The sequence below is a fragment of the Mastomys coucha genome, chromosome X, assembly GCF_008632895.1.
Source record: "Mastomys coucha isolate ucsf_1 chromosome X, UCSF_Mcou_1, whole genome shotgun sequence".
NCBI lineage: Eukaryota > Metazoa > Chordata > Mammalia > Rodentia > Muridae > Mastomys > Mastomys coucha.
The window spans coordinates 110,708,680-110,720,491 of record NC_045030.1 but is presented as its reverse complement, the minus strand read 5'-3'; the positions used below and the strand labels follow the sequence as shown (position 1 = coordinate 110,720,491).

The following is an 11,812-nucleotide window of genomic DNA, read 5'->3' as shown; positions in this document are numbered from 1 at the left end:
GAAATACCACACAGAAGCCAGGCTCAACTGAAGGAACTTGTTTGTCCATTGCAATGGAGACTGGAGATGCAGAGGATGAATATGCCAGAGAAGAAGAGCTGGCATCAATGGGAGCACAGGTAACAAGCTACTCAAGGTTTTATGAAAGTGGCAATTCCCTTCGAGCTGACAACCAAAGTACAACTTTGCCTGGACCAGGAAGAAACCTGCCAAATTCACAAATGGTGAATATTAGAGATTTGTCAGACAATGTACTGTATCAAAATAGAGACTACCATTTGACACCACGGACCTCATTGCATACAGCATCTAGTACTATGTACAGTAATACTAATCCATCACGGAGTAATTTTTCTCCACATTTTGTATCATCGAACCAACTGAGGTTATCACAAAACCAAAACAATTACCAGGTAAGGCATAAATTGATTTTATAAAGATGTTTATAGGTGTGCTTGCTTTAAAAATGATGGTGGTTTACAGTTATATGACAGCCTAGGTCACAACTCATACTTTGAAATAATTTGACTTTTATTTGGAAATGTTGGATGGTAGCCAACACCTTGAAGAATGGTATCTTTTCTTTATCAAGTTTTAAAATGATGAGGACTTTTAAATATAAAAGGAATATAGACATTTAATAAAATTTGTCTGACATAAAAAGATAGTTCAAGACATGGTACTTTACAGGAAGCATAAAATTTCCCATATCTAAAATAAGATTATATTGGTTATGTACCCAATTGCCTTCCTTGGATACATAGGTTGGCAGGTGATTCAGCACTCTAGATATTAACGGCTGAGAACTTAAGAGCTTGAATGGTTTATCCAACTCATTTGTCTAAAAATAGATGCCTGATTAAAATGTTAAATTGATCATTAATCAAATAATCTTTTGTATGGTGCTTATTGGGAAAAGACATATCCAGAGTAAAACTTTTAAGAAACATTAGATTGGGAACCAAAGAGTACTTATTTCTTTACTATTTTACATATTCAGTTGTTTGGATATGTTTCAAATAATTTCATTTTTAAAAGATTTATTATATATCTATATATTTATCTTTATCTATTTAGAGATGGAGATGAGAGAGAGCAAGAGAGCGAACATTGTAGCTGTCTTCAGATCCACCAGAAGAGGGCGTCAGATCCCATAACAGATGGTTGTGAGCCAGCATGTGGTTGCTGGGATTTGAACTCAGGACACTTCTGGAAGAGCAGTCAGTGCTCTTAACCACTGAGCCCTCTCTCTAGCCTCCTCAGATAATCTCTTTAATGGATAACTATAAGTTTATCTCTGAACCTTCCTTAAGGTCTACTCCTTAAAAGGGAAAAAAAACAACAAAAACAAATAAGGATTTTGAGAATTTGAATAATAGGATATGGCTATTTACTACGGTTCCTTGCTATATCTGTTCAACCACAGTACTGAAGGAAAGATGCTTCCAGGATTTTTGGAATTTAACATACCATTTTCAAAACAACAACAACAAAAACAACAAACAAACAAAACAAAAGCCACACCATTTTCTCCTTGCTCTCTCTCTACTCTATAGTTTTATAATTCAAAATGGAAAACAGTGACTGATTGTAGTGGTATATATCAGTAGTCACTACAAGCTCCTGGCCATCCTAATTCATATAACAAATTCTAGGCCAGCCTGGGCTACATAGTGTGTCCCTGTCTCAAAACGGAAATAATAAAAACAGTAAGGGTAGGAGAAGAAGAAAAATTAAAAACACAATGAATGATGTCATACTGAAAGTACATCCTTCCAGCCGAAGTGAGTGCTCAGCTGTTCCACTTTTGGATATCTGAACTTCCAGTTCATAGAGAAAGAGACCCTCAGACATCTGCAGACACATTACAGTAATAAAAACAAATCAATCAAATTAAGTCTGCCTCTTGTTTACAGAAGAGACTAGGTAGGGATTGGGCCAAAACTCCTTTCATGTCATATCACACTAAAAAACAGCTCTAAAAGTGGTCAATAAAAATACCATACATTTTACAACCACTTAGTCATTTGCTTAGTTGCCATAGGTTTTGAAAGGTTTTCGGAGCTGCCACAATGCTGGTTTTTAGTCCTTCACTACTTGGGGTTTTTTTTGTTTGTTTGTTTGTTTGGTTGGTTGGTTGGTTGGTTTTTCGAGACAGGGTTTCTCTTTATAGCCCTGGCTGTCCTGGAACTCACTCTGTAGAGGAGGCTGGCCTCGAACTCAGAAATCTGCCTGCCTCTGCCTCCCAAGTGCTGGGTTTAAAGGCGTGCACCACCACCGCCTGGCCTTGTTTTTCATTTTGTTTTGACATGGAGACCCAATAGAATGCCGGCTTGGAACTGCCTATATAAGCTTACCTCAGTTTTGTAATCCTCCTGCTTCAGACTCCCAAATTCTAGTTATGTATGTGCTCTGACCTCCATCCCATTAGTTGTTTACTTAATATTGTCTTAGCAGAACAAATTTCTAGAGCTTTCTCTCTCTTATTGTTGCTAATTTCAATCTGCCATTTGTTTTCAAAATATAGTTACTACATTAGAGCACATAAGGTTAGTGTAACAAGCAGCCATGGTGTTTAAAATAAAACATAACAAAACAAAAGCCCCATATTTGGTTCAAGGAAGAGTAGTGTACTAAAAAAGAGCTATGGTTAAGAAAAAACAAAAACAAAAACAAAAAAAAACACTAGTATAGCCCTCCAAAAGTGGTAGTTTACTAACAAAATATGGATGTTCTATTGTTTCATGGAGCTCTGATGTGTTGCTAGCCATGTTATAAAATTACTTTATTTCATTTATAAAACAGTATTGAAAACTTAATGCTACCATTTGGCAGGTATAATTTCTGAAATTAGTAATGAACATTTGTATTTTCTCAAATGTCATTTTACGTGAGCAAAATTAGATAATAAAGCATTCTGGACTGTTTCATTTCAAATTTGTAATTGTATACTGCCATGTGCCTTTGAATCAGAAAAAAAATCTTCCCGTATAAAGTTTATATCATTTTGCTTATAATGTTGCAATATTTTACAGCCAGTATTTCAAGAATTGGGAATAAAATGAGTTTTTTTATGTTATATTTGAGAACCTTTTCTAATTTCATTTACACATCATAGAATTTCAAGTTTCTCATTCTTTATTTTCATAACTCATAAAATTTAACCACTAAAATTATGTAGAAATAAACTCAAAATAGCATCTTGGTTGTGAATTGCAAGAATTTTGGTAGGCTCATAACCATTCCTAAGCATCATTCTATTATCACTTAAAGGAACAAAAGATTTCTTTATCTAAAGCACGTTAGTTGCTTATCCAAAAATGATAATATTAAAATATAATTTGTAAAGCTAATCTACTTCTCAGAGCCCTGATAGAGACTGGGTAGCGAAAAGCGTGGAAAAAAAATTGATATGTGCATCACAACATCATTTCTTCTTTGTTTCCAAGCAACCCACACTCAAAAAGACAAATACCTAATGTTCTTTCTCATTCGTGTTTCCTAGCCTCTAACTGTTAAATATGTGCATAGAGAAGGGCACAAGATTGGATGAACTAGGAAGCTACAAAGACCTCTTGCGACTGGGAAAAATGTATCTTTATGGAAGGGAGTGAGGAGATAATGGAATACAATGAAAGGCAGAATACTGGAGTACTATACTCAGGCAAGGGAAAGGTAGGAAGATGAGAAAGGAGTGGGTAGGATAACAATAAAAATGAAGTATTTCTAAAATGCCTTATTGAAACTTAATCTGTTACTTTGTGAGCTGATTATATATATATATTTATATATATATGTATATAAATATATAAAATCTTTTTAAAAGAAAAATGTTCTTTTCAACCAGAAGAAATTTCCTCTCCTGTCCCCATGTTCTTACTCTATAAAAGAGTCTTTTTGCATCTTGCCACGCTTAGCTTTTTGTAGAGTTTCAGAAAGTCATAACAAGTGAACAGTGAAAGCTATAATCAATTCAATTAATTAGAAAGTATTTATTGACTTCCTGTCACATGCCCAGCAATATTCTCATGTTATACACCTCATAACCTAAAAAAAAAAAAACCTGGGGAACTCTGACAATTAAGCATTATGACTGTCAGTTACTGGTGCTCGTCTGATGCCAGAACAATTGAAGGGAAGCTAAATCACTGATTTATGAATTTCTTACTGTTGACAGTTATTGCCTAATTGTTTCAGTTAATCAAATCACATTTAATGAAATGTTAATTAATAAAAATTCAATTTTCCTAACTCACACAAAAATAAAACATATTTCAGTTTGTAGCTTCAGTGGTTTGAAATTTTAAAAATAGAGTATGTATCATGTATGTAGAATTCTTTATAGATGTCATAGTTAGGTTTCTATTGCTGTGATAAAGACTATAACACAAGCACCTTGGGGAAGAAAGAGTTTATTTGGCTTACACTTCCATATCACAATCTATCACTAAGAAAATCAGGGCAGGAGCTCCAGCAAGAACCTAGAGGCAGACACTGAAGCAGAGACCATGAAGGATACTGCTTATTGGCTTGCTCCTACTGGCTTCTTCAGTTTACTTTGCTAAATACCTTAGAACCATCTGTCCATGGATGGCATCACTCACAATGGGCAGTTTGCTTTCTTAAATACCCTAGGACCATCTGCCCCTTGATGACATTACCCACAGTGGGTTACACCCTCCCACACCAAAAATTGATCAAGAAAAGCCCTACGGGCTTGCCTACAGAAAAATCTTAATGGAGGCATTTTTTTCATCTAAGGTTCTCTTTTCTCAGATGAGTCTAGCTTCTTTCAAGTTGACAAAATTAACATAACTGACCCTTTGTCAACTTGACACACAAAAACACATCACTATCACACTGTAAGATTTTCTTTCTTGTCTCCCAAATGTCATGTTACTATTAATATTGCAATATAAAACATAGAATAACTATAAAAGTTCCACAATCTTGAACAACTTCAACACTTTAAAAAACCAAGTTTTCTTTGAAAACTCAAAGTCTCTTTAAAATTTCAAAGTTGCTGAAATATTCAAGGTCTCATAACTGTGGATTCCCATAAAATAAGAAAACAGTCCAAATACTTTATTGCTCTAAGAAGGAAGAACAAATGTATAGTCACAGTCAAAGCAAAGCAAAACTGACATCCAGCAGTGTTAATCAAATACTGTGGCTGAATGCCCCACAGCAAGGATTCTCTCATGATCATCTGGACTCCACAGAACCTGGGCAACGCCACTTCTTTGTCTCTGACATCCTCAACACATATAACTCATTTCATAGTCTCAAGTTGGCTCCATTCTAAAGCTGTTGCTGTCCTTTGTGGTCTTCCCATGACACTGGCATCTCCAAAGTGCTGCAGTCTCCACATGCTGCACCTTGACAAATGAACCCCCAGGCTTTCTTCAGAGACTCCAGACCTATTATTTGGTGCCAGTCATCAGCCTTTTTCTATAAGCCCTTCAATCCTGGGGTTTCTACTACAACAGAGGATTGACCTTCACCAAAGGCCTCTCCTGGCCTTCCATAGTGCCAAATTCAGTGCTTTTTGGAACCCCTTCATGTCTTCAAATGGGGTACCATGTGGCTGCCAACACAAGATACACCCTTGTTCCCCTCTGAACCACAGCTTCCATGTTCTGAATCTGAGGGAACATTCCCCAAAGATTTTGCCTCAGTGGTGCTGGGCTTTTATTAATCATAGTTAATCTCTCAACCCAAACCAGCGAGCTTGATTGTCTCAGGAGGGCAAAGGTTTCATTGTAGTGGTACTGGTCTCTTTTTTTATCATAACTGACTTTCACCCCCAGCTGACCAAAACCCATGTATTTTATTTCAATATGCCTCTTGAGTGGCCCAGATCTAGTCTTTGCTGGGTTCTCAAAACTTCACTCAAAAACTTAACAAGCCAGGCCTCCATTCTCTGCATCTTTTCCAGCATTATCTTTTATGTTATCACAGAACAACTCATTAAGCTCTGGGTAATCAATGGCTTTTCCAGCCCAGGGTCACAAAACACATCATAGTCTTCCTAAGAATGACATGGGCAGGTCTGCCACAGTAATACCCCATCATAAAACACCACAACCAAAGCAACTTGGGGAAGAAAAGGTTTACTTGGTTTAGACTTCCACATCCCAATCCATTGTTGAGGGAATTTGGGCCAGGAATACAAGCTGGAACCTGGAGTGGAGGCAGGAACTGAAGCAGAAACTTACAGGAAATGACTTTGGTTTGAAATCTGTGTCTTAGGGCTGAAGTAAGATGCTTACTGACTTGCTCTCCATGGTTTACTTTGTTATAGAAGTCAGAACCACCTGCCCAGGAGTGGCATCACACAGTGATCAGGGCCCTCCCATACCAACAATTAATCAAGAAAATACTCCATAGTCTTGCACACAGGCCAATCTTTGGGAGACATTCTCTCAGTTGAACTTTTCAGATGACTAGCCTGGGTCACATTGACAAACACTAACAGAATAACTAAGTTACTTTTAGAATCAAGTTAATGCTTTTGACGTGTGATTCCTGTATGACTTTTCATAGGATCTAAATGCTCTAAAAGGAAACAAGTTTCAAATTTATTTATTTTCCAAAAATCCTTTAAGTAATCCATAAAAAATTAACTATATACATGGATTCTGAATGAACACCCATCAAAAGTAGTAAGTATATAATGTATAATTAATATATTGATATACATCAGCAGCTTCAAGCATAAGCATGATTTTACATGAAACGTGTTACATTTGAAGTCACTATGCTCAACAACACAAGCAATGTAGTTCTAATTTACACTTAAGCGATTGTGTTATTTTTTTTAAAAGCATCCATTTTTAGCCATAAGACAGATTTCAAACAAAAGGCATTTCCTTGTATTAAACGTAATTCTTGGTTGAATTAAATCAGTTGGCCTGTCTAGGAAGTATCTTTATAGTGGTTATTTTAAAAGGTCATTGTCATCTCTCAAGTATCCAATTATTTTTATGTCTCTTATATAAGGTCTGACTTTGAGTGTATGTATTTTTTTTTTCTTACTTTTCTCTTCTGCATTCCTACTTCCTCTTTCTTACTTTCTAGCCTGGATTACCTCTTGTACAAATTCATATAAAGGTCTCTGTACTTCTTATACATGGACAGTCATATTAAACTTTCTAATATATAAAAATACAGTTCTGTCACATGACAGGTATACTACAGAAATTTCAATAGCTCCATACTTTCCACAGAATTAGATAGAAGTATACATGCCATTCCTCACTTCCACCAAATGACTTCTGCCTACCACACCAGTGCTAGATGAACTGATAATTCCTCACATACAGCAGTGCTAGATGAACTGATAATTCCTCGCATACAGCTGTGCTAGATGAACTGATAATTCCTCACATACAGCTGTGCTAGATGAACTGATAATTCCTCACATACAGCTGTGCTTTCATGCCACAGTGCTGATTCTTTTCCTCTGGAATGTCTCTTTTTTATTTCTTATCAAAATTCTACTCACTTTTTAAGATTCAGCTGAGATATCAACCCACAAGTGGGTGTAATTTCGACATACTTTGAAGTCCTATTACTTTATTTATTGGACATCCATTATAACTCTTATTATAGTTGTCTTTGTATTAAAATCTTTCGTGTACCTGTCTTATCTCTTCCTTTCAAATCATAGTTCTTGCCCTCCAGGAAATTAGGTTTTACCTATCTTTTTATTTCCTGTAACTGCAAAAATGGCATCTCATATAGGAGAGATACCTGATAGACATTTGAACAGAATTTAAATTAGAAACCTTGAAAAGTTATATCTACTTATTTTAATAATGTTCTATTTGTCAAAAAGTTTTTGAAGTCTTTTACAATTGTTTTAAGAACCTGTGGGATTCTTTTAAATGCTTTTACTGATGACAAATCATCACTAAAATTTGATTTTAGAAAATAGAATTCATTCTGAGCCACATTTAGTGAATAGTATGAATGTTTAATCTAGGCTGTATTTTTTAGTTACAATAAAAGGTGTGTGAGTAATGAGACAGAATCTCTGCATAAGGTGTGAACTGACATTTCCAGTTTCCCAAATGCTTTCAACAATGACAACATTATTGTAATGAGTTTATAATATCATAAATTTTCTAGTTTGAAATACAGAGCACTCATTTGGCTATGTAAGTTCTCAAATGTTTGTGAGATCCACCTTGTAGCTTTATTTCATAATTTTCTGAATCAGGTTGTTTATGTGTAAAATTAAACTAACTGCCCATTTCATTTCAGTACTATGTTTTATGGGTTCTGGTGCATGAGAATCCTGTCTTTCAATCTTGCACCAAAAAAGACTCCTAAAAGTCAAAGGAATATTTATTTGTAGTATTAGTCAATTTTATCTTTATATAATCTAGCTTTCTGGTTAGCTGTTCTTTGGATTGAACTAGAAATGTAAGGAATTAAAGAATGCAGTACAGTAGATGTTAGTTGAATAGAAAATTTTAGTATCATCCAACATTTTAGTAGTTGATGGTTTAAAATTCTGTTTTATCCATAATTCTTTGCTGTACCATAGAATTTTCTAGCAGTTCTGCATAGCTACTTTTGAGTTATTCTCACTAATAGGAATATGTGAACTGATAATTCAAAATAATTGAATATCTCTACTTGTATGGAACACATGATGTGATTATTTCAGTTTATTTGTCATATTTATTTCTAAAATAAAAAATTCAATTATTCATACTCTGCCATGACCTTCTGCATTCAGCTAATCAGTATTTTATTATACATTTAGTGAAAATATTTTATGTTAATAAAATACTTTTACTTATGTTAAGTCAAGTTTTCATGTCCATTATACAGATAATTGAAGTAAGTATATTCTTAACTCTGATCATTACTCTCTTCCATTTCTAAACATTAAAAATCTCTCAAAAATTGGAGGCAGTATTAGAAAATATTTGCTGGGATATGAAATTCTTTTATACTATGGAAGATGTATCTATCTGTTCATGACTGCAATGTTGCAGAACTTCATTATCAACACTAAACACTGGACTGTAACTCAAAAAGAACAGATTTTACTGGACATACTCTTTATCTAGAGAACCTTCATATATAGGTGGTATAGCTTAAAATTTCACACTTGCTAGCTTTTACAGTTATGTATTATTTATATAAAAGAATCATCCTTCAAGTCAGTGGTCTTAAAATCTATATCACTTTGTGATAAGTGATGGAAGGCATATCAAGATAGTTATCTAAAGAGGACACAATTTAGAAAAACAGTCTTTTAGTGATTTGTACTGAATCCCTAAGATTACTTAATTCCTAAAATATCAATATATCTTAATCCATATTAAGGTACCTGTAATGATATTTATATTAGTAAGTACTTAGTGTTCAAAGTAAATACTACTAATGTGTTTCATTTATAGTGTCATCTTTTGTTTTATAATGATAGGCTATTTAAAAAATTATTTTCTCTTAATCCATAGAGCATTTAATTTTTAAAAATAATTTTGTTTTTTACATATTTTCAGATCCCTTACAGGTCCCAACAAGCATTTTTGTTTTAATCTCTGGAAGATTCTACAGCATTTCTAATTATTTTTTTTTTTCTAAAAGGAAAGGCCCCTTAAATAAGTAAGGAATGGATGCCTTCGATTTGGACTATGTTCTAAATTTTTCTCCACATCATATACAATGTTTTGTTTTTAGTGTTGATCAACATTGCAAGCAATGATAATACATACTAAGATTCCATTTGTTGTTTTCACAGATTTCAGGAAACCTTTCTGTGCCTTGGATTACAGGGTGTTCTAGGAAAAGAGCAGTAAGTAATCTTTGCTTTAACGCAACAAATGAGTTTCCTGTCCTATTCTTCGTGGGAATATCATTGAAATTTTTAAATGATTTTTATATAACGAATAAAAACCTAGCTTTGATAAAACTAAATTGGCTCAAAACACATATTTCTAGATCATAATATCTGATCTTCAAAGGCAACCTTAATTCCAGGAATCAGTAGGCTGAGTTATCTGTGGGTAGGATTTCTTTCTGTTTAAAAACAAATTTATAGTTTTATTTGCAAGTTTTTTATACTACAGTTTATAAAAAAGAAACATTTAAGTAAAAAAATGAAAGAAAATAGATCCATAAGTAAAAGCAAACATTTAAAGCAACTCATAAAATATCTTAGTTTTCTATTTCGCTATGATCTTAACAGACAATAAATATTTACTAGTATACCTCACCCCTGTTACTACAATTCAGTATTTTAGAAGTGATATGTAGTTAATATTTATAACTCCTCTAAGTTCTTTACTATAATATAGAAATTCAGTAAGATTGCATTTTCCCATAGAATCTCATTGACTTTTTCTATGTAGGACCCATAAAATTCTATTTAACCAAGTACAAAGATTACTTTATTGTAACTGGTACATACAAAAAAAACCTACAAAGCTGTGGAAAATAAATACACATTTATAAAGGTAACTTGAGTTACAAAAGGATTGATGACTTTGAGGGCAAATGAAATTAGAGCTAGGACTTCAGTATTCAGGCAAGACTGTCAGATTCTTTCCTTCCTCCTCTTCTCTGTAAAGTAGCTATACAATGCTGAAACTAACGTAAGAGATTTCTCAAAGGTGGAAAGAAGGGGAAATGGTTAGAGAGCCCAGGGCATGGAGGAATCATAAGGTACTTTGTCATTTACTTAACAGCAAAAGGAGAAGGCCACCTGATTTAAATGGCATGTAACACTCACACTAGCAATAGGAGAAAAAAAAAGCACATACACACAGCATTAATCCCTTCGCCCTCCTGAAGAGTTCCATTAATAAGTCTGGGAATTTGGTAAGGAGGGTCAGCTAGAAAGAAGCTTTTACTGACCCGCTGTAGCCAGGGAAGTGCTCACCTTCCCAGCTAGGACTGAGCTTAGCCATTCTCCCAGAGACCCCCCGGATAGAAAGCAAAAGGAGGACACTGAAACAAACATCTTTGTCTGTGGAGCCTCTCTCGGCGTCCTGTACACTACACAGCACTGTATCCCATGTACTAAACTGGGGTTTCTAATTGGCATCATCAAGAGGAATTAAGACACAACATGACGTTCCTAAAATATGGTGAACCCATTTTTCTTTCTACAGATATAGATCTGTTTGGGCATTATATGGAAGTTATCCTCACAAGTGCCCAGGTTTTCTATCACTTTAGGTGGTACTAACATGCATCAGTGATGTCAGATCATATGAAAATACCATCAAAGAAGATAGAGAACTTAAAGAATCACTGAAACTATAACCTTATTAGGTTTTCAGAGAATGCCCTGAAACAGGCAAAGAGTTAACTGAAGTCAGTCTTGAGGCAGTGTCTGAGCTAAAAGTACAGCTTACTTAGGGAAAGCAAAGAATGTTGGTTTTTAAAGTTTCCTTTGGAAGGGGTAACTGTCACACCATAAGAAGTAGGTCTTAAGTCAGTTGACATTACCATATTAGGCTAAAATGTACTGTGAACTCTGGTTTAGGGCTAAGGCAGATGTTTGCAAAGCTCTGGGCACATCTCCGGTTAAGGGGCAAATGGAAAAGAACACAGAGCAAAAGTCCTAGATAATATATGACTTAACAACGTGACAATGGTTGGCCTGTTCTGGGTCTGGGAGGCAGGGAAACTGAGTGTGTTCTCGCCCTTCTAAAGCCCTTCCATTTAGAACTTGCTGGAAGGCTGGTTTCCAAGAGGCATGGGCTCCCCAGGATTGTGATGGGACAAGACTGTAGATGCTACCAGAAAGTCTAAGCCAAACCTAAGCAGATGAGTAGCTATTAAA

The 11,812-nt window shown here is 34.9% G+C and overlaps 1 protein-coding gene across 1 annotated transcript in view; it reads left to right on the top strand.

Moving 5' to 3' along the window:
* The window catches only part of Hdx (highly divergent homeobox), a 108,705-nt gene that overhangs the window by 33,813 nt on the left and 63,080 nt on the right, over positions 1–11,812 (top strand). Inside the window, exons 5-6 of the mRNA XM_031372501.1 lie at positions 4–413; positions 9,764–9,817. Of these exons, the coding sequence (XP_031228361.1) occupies positions 4–413; positions 9,764–9,817 (464 nt within the window). The remainder of the gene's footprint in view (positions 1–3; positions 414–9,763; positions 9,818–11,812) is intronic.